Below are 19,762 nucleotides of genomic sequence, written 5' to 3' on the forward strand. Positions count from 1 at the left end.
TCTACTGTGTTGGTTTTCAAATTTCCACCAGTTCTGGGATACACAGGAGGGGAGACAGTTCCCCCCGGGAATGTGTCTGACTCCCTGGCTCTTCCTCGTGAGGAGAATGAAGCAGAAGGGACGTGCCACGTCACAGAGTCAGGCTCACAGTGGCTGAGACTTCCCGCCTGGGCTCCCTTCCTGGTCCCTCTCTGGGGTGACTCCCTGCACACGGTGGACCCTCAGCTAAGGGGACGCCCACAGGACAAGGACCTGAGGGTTTTCTCCAGGAGCCACATGCAGGAGCTCTGAGGAAGGTCCTTCCACGCTGATCACGGCCGTTCAGATCCGCCAGCATCTCGTCCCCATCGCAGCCTCATGGGACCCAGAGCTGGAGCCTCTGAGTGAGGCCCCTCCTGCCGCCTCCCCCTCAGAGACTGTGGAGACGCCAGATCTTTGTTTTAGGTGCAAAGGAGGAAGTGATTTGGTACAAACCAGTAAAATATTCAGGCGATAAAGTGATCAGTGGCTGTTTTCTCACAAGAAACAGTGGAGGCCAGAGTAGCTCAAGTGACGGTCAAGGTCCTGATTGCAATGAGCTGTCAGACAAGGAATCCACGTCCTCTGAAGTGTCCTTCATAATATGTGATTTTTAAAAATCAGTTCTACCGTTTTCAGATTCCCATTTAATTTTGCTGTTTTGTTTTCTTTATACTATCCCCAGAGCGGTGTCTGCAGGGTCACGGCACAGAGGGGCTGTCAGCAGCCTGGAGCTGTGAGCAGGGCTGACTCTGACCCGCCTGCAGGGAGTGGGGCCCTGGAGCCCCAGAATCAGACCCCCCAGGGCTGGCCCTCCAGGGCAGCACAGGCCTTTCTCCTCTTGATTCCCTGAATCACCTCCTCTTGATTCCAGGAATCTCCCTGCCACCCCAGCATTGGGGAGTTGGGGAGGATGTTGTGGCTCAGGAAATGGGGGCGTCCTCCTAACCATCTGTCCTCTCCTCCTCCCTCTCCTTCATTAGCCTGAGTGTGCGTGTTTGAGTCACACCAGCCCTGCACGGAGAGGAAAGGCCCAGAACCTAAGTGATTCCCTATTCAGTTACAGCTCCAGCCCCTCTGCAGTCCCACCAGGGGAGACAGAGACTCTCCCAGCCCCAGCCAGAGCCGCGTCACCCACACAGACCTTCCCCTCACAGTGTCCCCGATGCTGCCCCTTCCTGGCCCCACCCTTCCTGGTGCCCCCACCACTCCTTTGGGGCCCCATCCCCTAGTCCCCATTTTCATCCTCTGCTCCATTTCCAGGAGTCTCCCCAGCTTCCTAGCCATGCCCTGGGGGCTCTCCTCAACCTCCCCTCATTCAGGGATGGAGAATATTTAAAAGATGTATATTTATTTATTTATTTCCTTACAGCGTGGGTCATCTTTCTATAGTTACTGTTCCTCTTAGGTGCGGCCCTTCCACCAAGGATCCACCACATACCACCACCAGCTCCCCGGGTCTCTCCCCGGCTCTGATCACTCCTGCTCCCCCCTGCTGCAAGACGTGGATGGGTGGTTGGCCCCGGGTCTTGGCGTTATCCTGGAACCTTGTCCTTTTCCTGGGCGAGGACCTGGGCTCCTGGGTAGAACTGAATGTTAATTCCCAGGAGGAGGCGCTTTCACCCCTGGAAGCAAATGACAGAGACGTTGGAGTCCAAGGATCCACCCAAGATGGAAGGAACCTCTATATTTGAGGATCAGCCCATAATCTGGGAATCAGCTGTTTTGACCTGGAAACCTGCTTTTGTCCTTTGTTCACAGGACCAAGAAAATTGGAGGACTTCTGACCTGACACTGGACTTGGGCGCCCCCTTGTGTGCAGATCCCTGTCCTGCCGCTGGGGGCCCAGGGAGCCTGGGGAGGGCCTGGCTGAGCAGGAGAAAGGGCGGCTCTGGGCGCCTGTGCTCAGCCCTGTGGCCACACGGGGGCGCTGCCGCGCTGCTCCGGATTCTGGTAGAGCCGCCAGGACGGGGCGGGGGCTGAGGTGGGCAGAGTTGGGGGTCCTGGAGGGCGGTGTCCAGGGGGTGAGATGCTCTGTGAGGAGTCAGAGCAGCAGGGCTCAGAGGAGAGGAGACTCTGGAGCCCGCCGTGGGTGTGAGGTTTCCAGCTTTTCTCCTCAGAACGCTTTTCCCCCGTCCCTGGATGTTGATCCCTGGGAAAACTGGAAAAGAGAGAATATTTCCTTCTATAACCTATTAAATATTGAGAGCATTTTAAAAAATAAAATTTAAAGAATAATGTTCGATTTACAGAAAAGTAGCAAAGGCGGTGCAGGTCTTGTTTATCCCACACTATTTCCATTTTGTTAACATCCTGTAACAGGGTGGTGCCCAGGAAAGGGGGAGGTTCCCTGCCCCACCCAAGGGAGGGTGGAGCTGAGCAGGAAGAGGAGAAGCTGCAGAAGAGACTGAGGAAGGAAGCAGGATGGAGCCAGGAGACCTGGAGGAGGCGCATGGAGCCTAGAGACACGTGAAGAAACTGCGCTTGTCTTTTGGTCGTGGACTGGGTGACACAGATGTGGGTGAGACCCATGGGGAGGTGACAATGGCAGCTTTTATCTTGATGTTGATTTTGCTCTTTTCCTTCCGGGCTTCTCTGGTTGTTTCTGATCCTTTTCTGTGGGTCCCCCTGGAAGATGCCTTAGACTTGTGGCAGGCTTTGGGGCCTTGCTCTGGGCCAATCCCATTTGGATGGACTTTAACCCATGAGGGGACGGGTAACTTCGGGTGCTTGATTTAGAAACTAGATTCTTTGCCTTTCCTGTATTGTTTCCTAATTGTATTAAATTTCCTTCCCATTAAAGTCTCATATGTTTTGTGTTGATGCGGCAGATGGCAGAACCCTACATTGAATAGGCAGGTTTGCGGGGTTTGGGCTGCCCCTCTCCCTGCCCTATAACAATCCTACATGAGTACAGTTTTGGTTTTTTGTTTTTTTTAACTAATGCAGCAATGTTGACATAATTACTAAACGCCACACTTTCATTTCAGTTTTTGCTACTGTCCATTTGATGCTCCATAATCCCATCCAGTTTGCCTGGATGACAGTTCCTCAGACTTTCCTTGTTTTTATAACATTGACACTGGTGAGGAGTGATGTTTGGGAGAGGTGTTGGGGTCACAGATGGAGGTTCTTGGGTCACCTGTAAGAAAAGCTTCACCAGAGTCCTCCTCTCAGTGGCGTGAGGGCACACACACACACACACACACACACACACACACACACACACAAGGAAAGAAGATGATTCTTGTGCAGTGAGCAGGCAGGAGCAGCTGCCCCTGGAGAGGGCAGGTGTGTGAAGAGAAGCCTGCAGGCCCCAGGCGGAGCCCTGGGAGCAGAGCTGCGTCTTCACAGGGGAAAAAAGGGCACTGAGGTAGTGTTCTAGTTGGGAGGGCTCATTCCTTTGTGCAATTGTTATCTGTTGTTAAATTAATTACTTCTATGGTGTAACTGAGCTGATTTGTCAGGAGCAGCGAGTCTCTGCAATGGCTCCATCCCTGTATTCCACCTCTGGTCTGCATCTCCTTATACTTCCTGTAGCATCTGATACTTGCTATAGCAGTTGGCCCACAGCGATTTTCATTTCCATAATTGATTCAATGACTATGTTAATCCCTTCTACCCCCACCTCCAGTTTCAGGTCTTGTGACCCCCTCCACCCTAAATTTCCTACTCTTAGCCTCCAAGGAACACTGCTCAGGACTATTGTCCCTCAATTTAGGTTTTTTGTTTTGACTGGAACTGTGGGTTTGGGGAAGCAGACTCCAGGGGTGCAGGGACATTGTCCACTCACCACGGCAGTGCTCATTATGTCCACCTGACTCATCACTGATGGTGTTAACCTTCAACACCTGGCTAAGTCACACTTCCCCAGATTTCTTCCTGAAAAGCTTCTTTTTCCCATTTATTTAGAGGCTGTTGTCTTTGGAAGGAAGTCACTATGGGCAGCTCACACTTACGGGTGAACATTTACATGCATATATACATTTACATGCATATAAACATTTACATGCTATAAACATTTACATGCATGATTCCACTCCTAGGTATTTACTCAAATGACATAGAAACATTAATTCCAAAGGGCACCTGCATCCCTATGTTTATAGCAGCACTATTTACAATAGCTAAGCTATGGAAACAACCCAAATGCCCAAAAATAGATGACTGGATCAAGAAGATGTGTTATATAGACACAATGGAATATTACTCAGCAATCGAAAAAGATAAACACATTCAATTTGCAGCAACATGGATGGCGCTGGAAGGGATCATGCTCAGTGAAATAAGCCAGAAAGAAAAAGAAAAATACCAGATGGTCTCACTCATAGCAGGAATCTAGAAAACCTAAATAAGGGACTAGGAAAAAGAATAACTATAATAAAGAAAAAATCAAAATCACCAAGCAACTATAAACCAGAGACACTCTATGGGGGGGAGGGGAGAAGAGGGATTGGGGCCAAAATAAGGGGGGTGTAATTATATGAAGAATATAAAACAAATCTTAAAAAAATAAAGTAGAAAAAAACATTTACATGCATGCAGAGTTTTTTTTAGATATAAGTTTTCATTTTTTTTAAAGATTTATTTATTTATACACACAAGAACTGGGGTACAGGCCAGAGATGCGGGGGTTGAGAGGATTTACCAGAGACAGAGTGGGGGCAGAACAGGCAGCTAACTGAAATACACTGCTCAGGAAAGCAGTGTTCTAGTCAAGAGAGGTCTGCTGCACCATGTGGGTCACCTCCCCAACTGCACACAGCGTCATAGGTTGCATCTTAACCCCTTGTGCCTCCAGGGAGGCCCCCAAATATAAGTTTTCAAATTATTTGGGTAACTAGCTGGGTCAGTGAACGCTGGGCTGTATGTCAGGTTTTTGGGTTTTCAAAGAAACTGTCAAAGATCTTTCACAGTGACCGCACCCTTTAGCATTCCTGCAGGCAGTGTTGAGGCTCCTGTTGTCCACATCCTGGGCAGCACCTGTGCAGGGCTTGCATTTTTCAGCCCCTACCAGGTGCAATGGTGTCACTGTTGTTCTTTTTGTCTTTCCCTAGTGCCCTGTGATGCTGAGCATCTGTTCATGTTCTTCCTTGTCGTCTGTGTCTCTTCTTGGTGACGTGTCTGTTAAAGTCTTTTGTCCATTTTTCAAATGAGGCACCACTCATTTACAACACTGTTGTTATCCCTTTTAAAATTGTGTTATTTCTTTCTGCTCATTCAGTTTTAAGCATTATTTTGTAAATTCTAGATACAGTCCTTGATCAGATTCATGATTTGCAAATGTTTCCCCCATGCTGTGTCCTGAACTCCTGTACTGACAGGAAAACAAGCATTGTTGTCCAGACAGAAGCATGGAGATATATATATATATATTTTTTTTTTTTTTGAGAAGAGAAATGATAAATCACTAACTGGCTTTGAGCAGATGTCCTAGCTGACTGGGGTGTTGGGGGCGGTGACTTACCTATGTGTGTCCTTAAGTGGTATTTAAATGTTCTTGTATGTGCATGAAATATGCCTTCAAAAGTAAATTACACTACATTACTCAACTTATAACACTCCTCACACATCACGTCCAAATCACGTGTTAAGACCAGACTGGCACGTGTGTTACCAGTGATGGACCCGCACGTCATAGTCGCCAAAGTCATGGTTTCCCTTTGGGTTCACTCTGGTGTTGTCCGTTCTGTGGGTGTTGTTGGACAAATGTACAATGACCTGTGTCCATCATTATTTTCACTGCCCATAATGTCTTCTGTGCTCCAACAAAACAAAACAAAAAAAAAAAAACAATGGAATCACATGAGGCTAAAAAGCTTCTACGCAGTGAAGGAAACTATCATTAAAATGAAAAGACAATATTGAGTCGAAGAAAATATTTGCACATCATCAATCCAACAAGAAAGTTACTATCCAAGATCTACAAAGAACTCCAAAACACAGAAACAACCCAATCAAAACAGGGGCAGGGGAGCTAAATAGGTACTTTTCTAAAGAAGACACACATGTGGCCAACAGGTACATGGATGCATGTTTATCATCATGTGCTGTCAGGAAAATGCCAATTAAAACCACAATGAGTTACCACCTTACACCTGTGAGTTGAAGGGTGTGGAGGGAAAGGAACTCTGGCACATGGTGGGTGGGGATGAAGTCTGGTCCTGTCAGCGGGCTGAATGAGGGGTTCCCAGGACCCTCAAACCTGTACACTGTACATGGGATCTACCATCAGCTGCATAAAGACAAAATCTAATGCATAACATCTTTCTTAGAAAAGAACTTGAATACAATGAGTGTGCAATAGAGAATTAGTGTGCAATAGGGAAAGAGAAGAGAACGAATATAGATAAATAGTTCCCAATTAAGCACCCAAAGCTACCCGTCCCCTCATGGGTAAATGCCCAGCCAAACAGGCTTGGCTCAAAGCAGAACCACTGAGGCCCAAAAGCCTGCCACAGTCTAAGGCACCTACTGGTGACCCATGGGACAGCGGCAGGAGGGGCCAGGCAAGTCTGGAAGGACAAGAGCAAAATCAAATCCACATCAAGATAAAGGCTGCCGGGCCTCCCCGGTGGCGCAGCGGTAGAGCACTGGGTTGCGAAGCTGCCCGCAGCCTCTGGGGTGCCGGTTCGATCCCCGGCTGCTCCCTGGCCACTGGAGGAGGGTCCCACATGGCGCGCAGACCTCTCCTGCCGCCCGCTGCTCCCCTCAGCGGTGTGCTTCGGTCCTTCTGCCTGCTCTGCTCCCCGCTCTGGCTCTGGTGAATTCTCTCACCCTCCCGTGCTCTGACTGTACCCAGTGCATGTATAAACAAACAAACAAATAAATAAATAAATAAAAACATGCCTCTAAAAAAAAGTTTAAAAAAAAAAAAAAGATAAAGGCTGCCATTGTCAGGCTCCCCTGGGTCCCTCACCCATGTCTTTGTCTCTTTCACGTGTCTCTTTCCAGGTCCCCAACTCCCTGGCACAGTCCAAGCCTGGAAGTTGAGGAATGTCATCACAAGTAATGAATGTTACTGAAAAGCTTGAATCCATTCTCCTACAGCGCACACAGACACCTTCACTGCTCACGCGGCTCTGGAGGCAAAGGGGAAAGCGTGGCTTCTCCTTCCCAGGAGAGAAGCGGGTCTCAGGAGGGGGGTCTGTGGGTCACTTGCCCCCTCGGGTAGAAGAGCAGCTCTCATGGGGCCCTGGAGGTGACCTTACCCCGTGTCTGCAGGGCCCACGTGGGGAGAGGGGTCTCTGGGCATCTCTGCCCTTGACGTCCATCCTCACTGTCTGTGCTGCACAAGCTGTTTCTGCCTGACGTGGACGCTCACCCTGCAGCTCACAGATCCTGCTTGTCCTTTGGCCTCTCTCTGGGTGACGGCCACGACTGCTGTTTACTAAAAGAACATCATCATTGGGCCTCCCCTGGTGGCGCAGCGGTTGAGCGCTGTCCACAGCCTCTGCAGCGCCGGTTCGTTCCCCGGCCGCAGGCGAGGGTCCCACAAAAAAAAAAAAAAAAAAAAAAAAGAACATCATCATTTCTGTTAAAAGTCTAAGCTATTTCTTCACTAGAGAATCTCAGATGTTCCTTCCCCTGATGTTATTTTAAACCCAGTAGCTCCCCCAACACCCCAACACTAACCTATGAGCATCTTCTATGATTTCATTCACAGACATTTGTCCACCACCTGCAGATCCCCCAGGAGGGAACAGGAGCGTGTGCGTGGACTGGGGACCCTCAACAGGTCTCTCACACGTGTGCTCACAGGCCTCACCCTGGAGAGCTTCCTCCTGCTCCTGTGCGTGTCCACAGGACGTCTGTCCTGAAATCCTCCCTGTTGATCAATAATGATGTATTGTATCGCCTCAGTACCCAGGACTCATAAGTATCCTTTTCCTTTAACCTTGATTCCTCATTTTCCCTCTATATCAACATCCTTTCAGTGAGAAGGTTTGAAGTGTTTGGGGAGAAACAGGAACCCTCTGCTCCATGGTCCCCCTCCTAGATGATGTTGTCATCAGGGCTCACGGCCTTGGGGTCACATCTCCTAGCGCACAGCCCTCCCCGGGCAAGGACTGGTCATGGGAGACAGACTTACAGCTTCCTGTGGTCTCCACTTTTCTCACCATTTGGTTCCTGCTTTTTCCATCAGAGACGAGCAGGAGGAGGGGAGTGTCCAGCTCCTCTCCGGAACCCTCAGCCTCTGTCCTCCCTCAGGCGTCAGGGCATGAACAAGGACAGGGAGTCGGGGTACCTGCTGTGTCTAGGTTCTGCCATCACTGGTCTGATGCTCTTTTCATTATTTACCCTCATCTAGAAAATAAGAATGAATTTGAAGTTCTTTTTAGCTCAAATCCTAACACTCTCTGGCAAGCATGAATTTTGTTTTTAAGATTTATTTATTTGTTTTTAAATTTATGTATTTATGCATACAAGAACTGGGGTACAGACCACAGGTGTGGAGGTGAGAGGACTCACCAGAGATAGTGGGGAACAGAACAGGCGGATGGGCTGAAATACACTGCTGAGGGGAGCAGTGGGCAAGTCAGGAGAGGTCTGCTGCGACGTGTCGGTATCTCCCTGGCCGGGGATTGAACTCGTGCTGCAGAGGCTGTGGCCAGCTTCATAGGTTGCATCTTAAACCCTTGTGCCACCAGGGAGGCCCAAGATTTATTTATTCATACTTATAAGAACTGTGGTACAGGCCAGAGGTGTGGGGGGTGAGAGGATTCACCAGAGACAGAGTGGGGAGCAGAACTGGCAGACTGACTGAAATACTCTGTTGAGGGGAGCAGTGGGCAAGACAGGAGAAGTCTGCTGTGCCATGTGGGTAGCTCCCTGGCCTGGGATCTAACTCGTGCTTTAGAGGCTGTGGATAGCTTCACAGTGCTGTGCTTAACCCCTTATGCCACCAAGAGGCCCAAGCATGAATTTTTGCAGCTTCACTTGTCACTTTCTCAGGCCTGAACAGAGAAGAGGGGGTCAGGTGCGTGCAGGACACCACACCCTGCAGCGGGACAGTCACCAGTTCCAATCTCAGGTTATGTTAAAACAGGGCAATGTTGGGGACAGTCACTGTTTCTAGGTCCTCATCCTCATCCATGTGCTCACACTTGGAAGACAACATTCAGGCTCAGGGTGTAAAAGCAACAGGGTTTATTAAAAAGGGGAGACTGCAAACAAGGAAGGAGTGTCAAAGCCCAGAAACGGCCATCCGTCCTACCTCAGACAGTGTCCTCAGTGTCCAGTGGTCCGAAACAAAGGCTACTCACACAAGCTGTGCTACGACAGCCCGGAGCTGGTGACAACAGCTAAGCAGTGGACCAGGCGCCAACTCCCGGTGGCAGGTGGAGGTGATCCCAGGTGGGGCTGCTCAGGTGACGCTGTAACAGCCAGCAACAGCTGTCCAAAGGCCAGGAGGACAGCACCAGACCCTGGACTGAACACTGCCAGATGCAACAGCACCAGGAGATGGTGCCCAAGGATGAGAAGAGGTGGACAGCTCTCAGAGGAGGCCGGATAGAGGTCAGCAGTGCTGGTCAGCACTGGTCCAGCAGGCAATGGTGCCAGAGATTCCAGTTTACATCTGATAAAGATGCCATTGTACCAACAGCAAACAGCCTTAGAGAGGCTGGACATAAGCCACCAGCAAACAGCTCCTTTAGAAACCCCAGGGACAGCCTGACGATGTTCTCTGCAGGCAGTGTTACAGCCAGGGCCAGAGGCAGGTGTAGCAATCAGGTCTCAGCAAAGGTCTCTGGAAAGGTCTCAAACTCTGCGGAGGTCTTGGCAAAGATCTTTCCAGAAGCACCAACGAATCTGACCGGTAGTTGTCTATCAAGTGGCTCAGGCTCAAATGGCTGCTGCTCTGGCTTGTATCCTCTTCAGGACGCCACCTTTCAAGCTTGATTGGCCCCTTTATAATCCCAGCTGTTTGGTTGGTGCCAGTGGAGCTCCAATCAGATTGGTCCATTTAGATGCCTGGATGGTCTCAAAAATCTTGAATGGTGGGGGGCTCCCTGGTGGCGCAGGGGTTAAAGACACAGCACAATCAAGCTATTGCCAGCCACTACAACATGAGTTTGATCCCTGGCCAGGGAGCAAATCCACGTGGCACAGCAGGCCTCTCCTGTCTAGTCCATTGCTCCCCTTAGCAATGTATTTCAGTAGATCCGCCTGTTCTGCTCCCTACTCTGACTCTGGTGAATCCTCCTACCCCCAACATCTCTGGCCTAAACCCCAGTTCTTGTGTGCATATGTAAGTAAAAATAAAAATCTCTTTTAAAACAAACAAACAAAACAAACAAACAAAAATCTTGAATGACAGCTGTGAGAGCTTGAATCTGATTGGTCCATTACAATTCTGGCACTGTATTCACAAATGAAACACCTGTCAGTGTGTCCAGATGCCTGAGGTCAGATAGTCTCACCCTGGAGTGTAGGCCGCTGTCACTCAGAGGGCATCAAACAGGCCCATAGGCTGCACACAGTAAGGTCCCCTCTCCCCTCAGCATCAGGGATCACAGTGGGAGTGGGCTTCAGCAGGGCCAGATGCTCACCTGAGCATCCAGAGCAGGCACCCCTCTATCACAGCCCACCAGGCCAGTCTCCCACCTGCCACAGCACAGCCCAGGCCAACGCTGCTGGAGCTCAGGGAGGTCCACAGTCCGCATGCTGAGTTTGGGCCTAGAATGCCATGGGCCTCTCTCCCCATGGCTTCTGTCAAGGCTTGCTACTGAAGCGGGCCTCAGCAAAGCTGGTCATACCCTACCGCTTGCAGCAGGCTGCAGGGATCCAGATTTAATGTAGAAGCAGGAAAATGACCTCTGGGCAAGTCTGCCCCCAGAGGACAAACTGACCAGAATAAAACTGAACCTGCTGTTCCCTCTTGTGGTGGCTCCTGGCAGCATGGAGAGCACACAGTGACCTCGGCGGGTCAGAGAGTCATTCAGCTGAGAGCAGGCCTGGCAGAAGCTGTGGCCACAGGAGATGCTCCCAGGGGCCTCCTCTGTCCAGGCAGATGCTGCAGGTCACTTCTTCCAGGGATGTCCAGTAGGGACCCCAAGGCCATGACTGTCCTGCAAGGTGGGTGAGGAAGGTGAACAAGGGAGGGCAGAGGAGACGCTCAGGGAGGAGGTGACCACACCTGCCCTGGTCAGACCGCAGGAGCCTCCTCCCTGCCCCGCACACTCTCACCCTCTCCAGTCTCTGCTCCCCACGGCGCCCCAGGCCTTTGTCAACATGGACTCTCACCTGCCTTCTCTGCTCCCCACACCAGGCAGGGAGGGCCCACAGGGCCTGTCATGGTGATGAGGTGTCCACTTGTGGAGGTGTCCACTTTCTCCCCCACCCCACCTGCCTCCAGTACCAGAGCAACATCAGGAGGAATGTTTTTTAATTTGACTTGTCAATAGAAGAGCTGGCTGGGCAGGTAGTGGCTGCCCGTCACTAAGAGGACCCAACCCTCACTCTGGATGTTTCCAGTGGATGTGACCACACTGAGGCGTCAGCCTCCTCAGCTCAGAGACCCTTCCTCACTGCAACTGCCACAGCAGGGGGCCCTGGGTGGTCAGAACCCTGGGTCGCCCAATGTGCAGCCTGGGCTGTGCTTCTGAGTCTCACTCCCCACAGTCATGAGTTACGCTGGGATCATGGTATCTGACAACTTCCAGGGTGTCGTGGGTTAAACTGAATAATTCATGCAAATGTTTCTCTTATTTTCATTGTTGACTTTTTCCCCCTTTTTTTCTTTTGGTTTGCATTATGAAAACTCAATTCAACACTTTCTCCTTCTCCCAGGTGTTTTTCTAATTGCACAGCCTTATCACAGCAACAACCCAAATAAAAGAACTTTTATAGTAAAAAAAACTCACCTCCAAACCCAGTAGCAAATACCATAATGATACTTACCTTTCCGTGCTCTCCTCCAGCGTGGGCACGTGTACAAGGAGATGCATCCTGAACACTAGTGGGGAGAGGCGTGGGGGAAGCAGCCTGGGTTTTACTTGACATCCTCTCCCTGCTGCACATGGAGGGTTGCGCTGGGGAGACGGGAGAGCCCCAGAATGAGAAAGAAACGTCAGTTCACCCCTCTAACATTCCATCTTCCCCTAGGAGCTGAGGGAGACCCTGGTGGGTCCGCTAATCTTGAGCAGCCTGTTCAGGCGCCATTTGTGTGACCTGCAGTTCTGCATTCCTGCACAAGGTCAGAGCTGCCCGGTCACTCAGTCATGGGAGCCAAAACTTACAAGGTGCCTTTCAAATCTTTCAAGGGAGAAAGCTTGATCACTCTGGGAAGGCGATGCATCACAAGGTGTGACAAGGGAGCCCAGAAGCTGACCAGTGGGCTGCCTTGTTGATAAGATTAGGCCCATGGTCCAGAGTCTGGGTTCTGGTTTCGATTCCAACACTTGATCATCAAGCAGATAAGAATTATCTGGTCAGCAGACTCCTGTCCCGCTGAAGCCCAAGATGGCATTCATTATTTCACCCACCCTTTCCTCCTTGTCCTCCTACCCCATGTAGCTGACGCTGTATGATTATTCTAGCAATAAAAATGGCCAGGATCTTCCTCTTCAGCAGCATCCTGCATCATGTAGCCTGCTGCATGACTCCCGTTTCTTCATCAGTGTGGTGTTGCCCGGCGCAACAGACCCTGCTCCATCTCTCCCTCCCTTCCTGGACTGTGGACAAAGGCTCAGCTCAGGAACTGGGGTGACCTGGACTAATCCTGCCCCTGGGCCAGGCCAGCAGGACACATACTCCTCCCTCCCCCTGTGTGGCTCCCTACAGTTCTGGTCTAGAGAGAAAGTAGCTGCAGTGCATGGAACAACCTCATTTTGAGGCCTGTGGGTTTTCTACGGTGACTCCAAGGAAGATGAATGTAGGGGACTGAAGATAAACATTGGCAACTGGGGGAGGGAGCTGTCAGGGGTGAAGTTACCACCACATCCTAGCAGGGCCCTGGAGGGGTGTCCTGCACAGCTCCTTACACCTCAAGCCAACCATGAGGTATTTCTAAACCTCAGCCTCTTCTTCTGGTCCTGTGCCTTTTCAGTCCTGCTTAGAAACTGCTTCTCCATGGAACTGCATTTACTGAGGTGTTGTTCTGACACTCTCTACTCTGTGTGTGATTTCAATTCATTTATTCTGTGGCTTGATGTTAATTGTCTTCCCATCATCTTGTGTTGTATATCCTGGGGTTACTCTGACCCTCTGTCTCTGGTTCCCCTCAGAGGCACCCTCTCTGCAGTGTCTCTACTCAGCAGGGTGTGAGCAGCCCCAGGAGTCCCTGCACCTCCTGCCTCCGACCTTGTGGGAAACCAGCCCCTCAGCCTGCATGACAGTGAGGAGGCGAAGGCAATGTCTTGAGGTCAGTGATTGATAAAGGAGACAATTTGCTTTTTTTGTTTCTTTTTCCCCTCATTGTATTATTCAGTTGAGGTAACATTGCATTACACACTGTATGTGTTCCCAGGCCCAGGGTCACCCCTCTTCAGATGTTTGTTACCACATCACGCCTACCACAAGGGTACCCACAATCTTCACCATAGTCCACTGGGCCCTCTCCCTACCTTGTTTCCTGCTCTTACCTCCACCCCATAGCTTCAATTCCACAGTCATATTTCTAGAGTTTGTTTTGGTTTAGTTTCACCTGTGCCTGCTTTGTTTCTTTATATTCCACATATGAATGAAATCATCCAGTATCTAACTTTCTCCTTCAAACTTATTTCACTTAGCATCATCCCATCCATATCTATCCTTGTTGCAAAGTCAGTATTTTTATTTTTCATGGCTGAGTAGTACTCCATTGTGTATATATAGTTTGTGTTCTTTATCCTCTTACCTGCCGTTGGGCACTTAGGTTGTCTCCATTTCTTAGACAGTGCTGCAGTGACCATAGGAACCACATGTTCCTCAGAATTAGTGTTTTACCGTCTTTGGATAAATACCAAGGAATGGAATGCTTGACCATGGGACAGGTCTATTTTGAATATTTTGAGGAACCTTCATTTGTTTTCCATAGGGGCAGGACCATTTTGCTATCCATAGAAAAGAGAGGTTCCAGGTTACCACCCCACCCAAGGAAAGGTGGGGCTGAGCAGGGACGAGAAGTTAAGGAAGAGGAGGAGGATGTGGAGTAAGATGAGGAAAGAAGACTGGAGGAGGCGCGTGGAGCAGAGAGACATGTGAAGAAGCAGCCAGGCTTGGACTTGTGCCAGGGAATTGGGGCCACAAAAAGAGACATGTAAAAGAGACAAAGACTTGGGTGAGAGGCCCATGGAGATGCTGACAATGGCAACTGTTATCTTGATGTGGATTTTGATTTTGCTCTTTTCCCTCCAGATTTGACTGGCTCCTCCTGCCCCTGTCCCATGGGTCTCTACCATTAGGTGCCTTAGCCTTGTGGCAGGCATTCAGGCTCCAGTGGGCCTGCTTTGGGCCAACCCTGTTTTGCTGGGCATTTACCCATGAGGGGACGGGTAGCTTTGGGTGCTTCACTTGCGACCTATTATAACTATATTCTTTCTCTTTGCTCTATTGCACACTAATTCTCTGTTGCACGCTAAGTGTATTAAAGTTCTTTTCTATTGAAAGTCTTATGCTTTGGAGTATGTTTTGTCTTTATTCAGCTGATGGCAGATCCCATGTAGAGTGTACAGGGTTTCCTGGGAAACCCTCATTCTGCCCACTAACAGGACCAGACTTCATTCCCACCCACCATGTACCAGAGAAAGTTCCTTTTCCTCCGCACCCTTCAATGGGTCATTCTCACAGGTGTAAGGGGGTAACTCATTGTGATTTTAATTGGCATTTTCCTGACAGCACATGACAAACATTTATCCACATACCTATTGGCCATCTGTATGTCTTCTTTACAAAAGTATCTATTTAGCTTCTCTGCCCCTGTTTTTATTCAGCTGTTTTCTTGTTTTGCAGTTCGTTGTAGATCTTGGATAGTAACTCCTTTTTGGATTGATGATGTGCAAAAATTTTCTCCAACTTGATGTTGTCTTTTCATTTTAATGAGTTTCACTCACTATATAGAAGCTTTTTAGTCTCATGTGGTTCCATTGGTTTCTTTTTGCTTTTGCTTCCTTGGAGCACAGAAGACATTAGGGGCAGTGAAAATACTCTGCATGATATTCTCATGATGGACACAGGTCATTATACATTTGTCCAACACCCACAGAATGGACAACACCAGAGTGACCCCTGAGAGAAACCATGACTTTGCAACTATGACGTGCGGGTCCATCACTTGTAACCCACGTGCCAGTCTGATCTTAACACGTGATTTGGACATGATGTGTTAGGAGTTTTATAAATTGAGGAATGAAGTGTAATGTATTTTTGAAAGCATATTTCATGCTCATGCAAGGACATTTAAATAACACTCAAGGATAGCATGAGTAAGTCATTCCCTTCCATCCCCCAACATCCCGGTCAGCCAGTATCTGCTCAAAACCAGTTAGCAATTTTTTCTTCTCTAAAAAAATATATCCATGCTTCTGTCTGGACAATGATGCTTGTTTTCCCATCAGTAAAGGAGTTCAGGTCACAGAGTAGGGGAAAACATTTGCATATCATGAAACTGATAAAGGACAGTATCAAGAATTTACAAATAATGCTTAAAACTCATTGATCAGCAAGAAATAACCCAATTTTAATATGGACAAAAACAGTGTTATAAATAGAGCAAAAAAAAAAAAATTGACTTCCAGGCCTCCCCTGGTGGTGCTGACGGTTGAGCACAGCACTGTGAGGCTGTCCGCAGCCTCTGCAGTGCAGGTTCGATCCCAGCCAGTGGGCGAGAATCCCACATGGCGCGACAGACCTCTCCCATCTCACCCGCTGCTCCCCTCAGCAGTCTGCCTGTTCTGTTCCCCACTCTGTCTCTTGTGAATCTGATCACCTCCCGTGCATCTGGCCTGTACCCTAGTTCTTGTATGCATGAATAAATAAATCTTTTTATTTATTATATTTTATTTATTATTATTTATAGACATAGCAACTGATGTAGACATAGAAAAATAAAAATATGAACAAATGCTCAATATCACAGTTAACAAAAACAGTGACAAATCACCCTGGTGCCCAGGGTGTGCACAACAGGAGCCTCATCAGGTTCATTGTAAAAGATCCTTAGGGGCTGAGAGACACATCAGAGCCCTGGGCACTGTCGCTGCCTGGTTGAGAACAAAACAGAGCCTGGTCAGAGATGAGACCACAGGAGGGAGTGATGAGGGTGACTCCCCCATGGAGTCCATTTACACTGTCCCCAGGGGCTCAGGGATCAAATCTGCAGCCTGAGTGTAGCTTCCTCCTTGTCCTCCTGTGGGAAGAAACATCATGTGAGACCAAGGAGGAGTCAGGTCAGAAGACCTAAAGGAATCTTTTAATCCTGCACAACAGGGAAGTTTCCAGAACTGTGACTAAAGACCCAGGTCAGGACTGAGAAAAATGAAGAAAGGAGGTGAGGGGGGACTGGACCAAATGCCCTCTGGGCAACACCTGTGTGTGTGGAAGTTACTTCCCATTAACCAGGCAGGGCAAGTTCTCCCTGGAACCTGAAAGCCCTCAGTGGACAAGATCCCCCACTCCCTTCCCTACCTAAGCGTTTCTTCCTCCACATCACAGCTGCAGCACCGCAGCTCCAGTGAGTATAGCTCCAAGGAGAACCAGGGCATCAATGGTGCTCGTGGTGGGGATGGAGGACTGAGCAGGGGGCACTGGAAGGGAAAGGAAGATCATACCCTGAGGCCCAGGCCTCATCCTGACCCTCTGAAGGGCTCCAGAAAGGCTCCTGATGGCCCTGAGAATAGCCTCTGTGCCCACATCCTCCTCCTTACCCCATCTTAGGACTTGGAGCTCCAGCAGTCCCTCATGCTGCACGTGGCACGTGTATCTCTGCTCCTCTCCAGAAGGCACCACCACAGCCACCCACTTCTGGAAGGTTCCATCTCCCCCAGGCATGGTCTCCACCAGCTCCATCTCCTGGGTCAGGTTCTCCCCATCTCGCTGCCAGGTCAGGGTGATGTCCGCAGGGTAGAAGCCCAGGGCCCAGCACCTCAGGGTGACCTCATGCTCAGAGGTGGGGTGGTGGGTCACATGTGTCCTTGGGGGATCTGAGGTGGAAAATCAGAAAACTCACTGTGTTTCCTCCATGGACACTGAGGAATCCTCGTGAGACCATCCTCACAATGGACAAGACAACTGATGTGGCAGGAATGACAGGGGTGAAGGATGCCCTGAGCAAACTCCTTACAGGCTTTGTGGACTCCACCCCCACAACACTGGGAACTACAAATCCCATGATCACCAAAGGGAAGGTTGTGAAGGCCTGAGGGTGGAGTTAAGCAATTAGGCTCTCCATTTGAGTATTTAACTGGTCAAGAGGCTGGGAGTCTCTGGCTTGGCCACGAGGCGTGCTAGGTTTTCGCCACCTCTGTGGGTCACTGGGATTCCAGGTCAGCAGAACGGGCAGGGTGCGTTTAAGAACTTATCTCCTTTTTCTCCCTGAGTTAGTCATTTCCCATTTCCCCTTTCCTTGTAAATAAACCTTTTAGCAACCTTTTGTGTGTGTCTGCAGTTTAGCATTCATAAGTCCCCTTCAAGCGTGCAGGTGAGGACCCACAGCCAGGAAACCCCATTTTATATTGGGGTTTTCCCTGTAACAGCTAGAAGCATAAAATGTAAAAAACAGGCTAATCTGGGGGAATCTGTGAGATTCTCCTATTCCTTAGAAAGTCCTAGAATGAGGAGGAAAACCCAGGGTAGGATGAAGCAGAGGGAGTGGAGCACAGACGTTTTATTCCTGACCTGGGTGGAAGGTGAATGACACAGAAAAGCAGGAATCACATAACTGAAAATGTTCTCAGACCAGAAACAAGACTGAGAGAGAAACTCGTGGTTCTCAAATAGGCCCCTGGTCAAAAGGACCCGGTGACGCGTGATGTCAGGGACTGTCTGTCTTTCTCAGGAGAGACGGGATCCCTTCACTGTCCTTCAGGAGAAGCCGGAGTCTCTGGGAGTCTCTCTAGTGCAGAACATGAAACCCAGGGGAGCCCCCCTCTCGGGACTAGAGAGAGGACTCATTTCCCGCAGTGACTCCAGGCAGGGGGGGACCGGGAGGCCTCCAGGCCCCTCTTACCCGTGCGCTGCAGAGTCTCCTTCCCGTGCTCCAGGAATGTGCCCAGCAACCTCAAGCACCTGCCCTCCGCATACTTCCTGAATTTCTCTGCCCGACCTTCCTCCTCCCACTGGCGCCAGGAGATTTGAGCGGCCGTGTCCACCGCGGTCCAGGAGCGCAGGTCCCGGTTCAGGGCCAGGTAATCGGTGCCGTCGTAGGCGAATTGACTGTACCCGCGGAGGAGGTGCCCGTCGGGCCCCACGTCGCAGCCAAACATCCCCTGGAGGGTGTGAGAGCCTGTCCCAGGCCCTTGTCAGCCCGTGATCACCCCGTGGTCACCCCGACCTCCCGCCCCCCGCCGGGAATAAACTAAACAGAATGAAAAGGGGTGAAAGTCCCGCGGGCTGTTCCCGGGCAGGTTGCAGAGAAGCCTGGAGGGGGAGACCCTGAGCGACCCCCGTCCGTGGGGATGGGGGTCCTGACCCGGCCCGGCCCCGCGCCAGCTCACCGTTCTCGCTCTGGTTGTAGAGGCCGCGCAGGGTGTGCAGCTGCTCGCGGTACCACCGTGTGTGGTCCCTTAGGATCCCCGTCTCCTCGTCCCACTCCTCCTGCCCCAGCTGCTCCGCCCAGGGCGCCCGCGGCTCCACACTCTGACCTGGGGAGTCGCTGTCGAACCGCGCGAACTGCGTGTCGTCCACGTAGCCCACGGCGATGAAGCGGGGCTCCCTGAGGCCGGGCCCGGACATTGTGGTGTCGAGAGTCCTCAGGGAGTGGGGGCCTGGGGGCGGGAGGGGAGACCCGGGCTATTCTTCTCCCCTTCGGGGGCTCGAGTCCCGGGGGGCGCCCACGAGACAGAAAGTGGGTGAAAGACGAGTGAGAGTGAAAAGCGGCTGCGGGACGAAAATGGCCGGGACTCGGGGGCCAGAGGAGGCTGGGGTCTCGGGGGACGGAAAGGGGCCAGGACGGGGCGGGCCGAGGTGGGGGGACACCTAGGGCAGCGGCGAGGTCGCGCCTTTCCCACGCCCGCCCGCGCCCTCGCTCCCGCCTCTGGGAGCGCCCTGTCCCCTCCCGACCCGCACTCACCCGCCCGGGTCTCCCTCGGGGCCGCGGCCACCGCGAGCAGGAGCAGGAGGGCTGCGCCCCCCATCCCCCAGGACGCGCCTCCACCTGGGCTGGGGAGACGGAGTCCCGGCGGGTGGGGAGGGCTTTGTACCTGCAGCTGCGGGGCTGCTGATTGGCTGCTCTGGAGACCTCCAGGCAATGGGGAGTGAGCCCTGGGGTGAGTCACCAGTATCCAGGAGGGAGGACCTGACACAGGTTGTGACACGTGAAACTGGGGAGGTGAGGAAGCCCCAACAGTCACCTTCCCGCCACAGACAGCGCCTGGGGTAGTGAGACTTTGAAAGCCACACCCCGACACCCCTCCTCTCCTGCACCAAAACCTTTGTCACACAGTCTCCCCGAGTCCTGGCCCAGGAACTGGGTCAGCGATTCTCAAAACATTTTTCTTTCAGGATGTCTCTACAGTCTCACAAATTATTACGGATCCCATGCATAATTTTTACGTGGGTTAGAGCTTTAAATATTTGCTTTACTAGAATAAAGGCTTTTTAAGAT

General features: G+C 50.9%; 1 protein-coding gene and 1 pseudogene across 2 annotated transcripts in view; both read right to left on the minus strand.

Annotated features, from left to right (window-relative positions):
• Positions 1–19,762, minus strand: part of LOC311188295 (HLA class I histocompatibility antigen, alpha chain G-like) — a 362,054-nt pseudogene that overhangs the window by 330,620 nt on the left and 11,672 nt on the right. The window lies entirely within an intron of this gene.
• LOC311167665 (popy Class I histocompatibility antigen, A-1 alpha chain-like) lies at positions 9,750–18,891 on the minus strand (the record flags this gene model as incomplete). Its single annotated transcript, XM_084228726.1, has 5 exons — positions 9,750–9,831; positions 11,923–11,977; positions 16,866–17,141; positions 18,167–18,442; positions 18,654–18,891. The coding sequence occupies 5 exons, from the start codon at positions 18,889–18,891 to the stop codon at positions 9,750–9,752; spliced, it is 927 nt and encodes a 308-aa protein (XP_084084852.1).

The sequence above is a fragment of the Talpa europaea genome, assembly GCF_964194135.1.
Source record: "Talpa europaea genome assembly, chromosome: 2".
NCBI classification, from domain to species: Eukaryota; Metazoa; Chordata; class Mammalia; order Eulipotyphla; family Talpidae; genus Talpa; species Talpa europaea.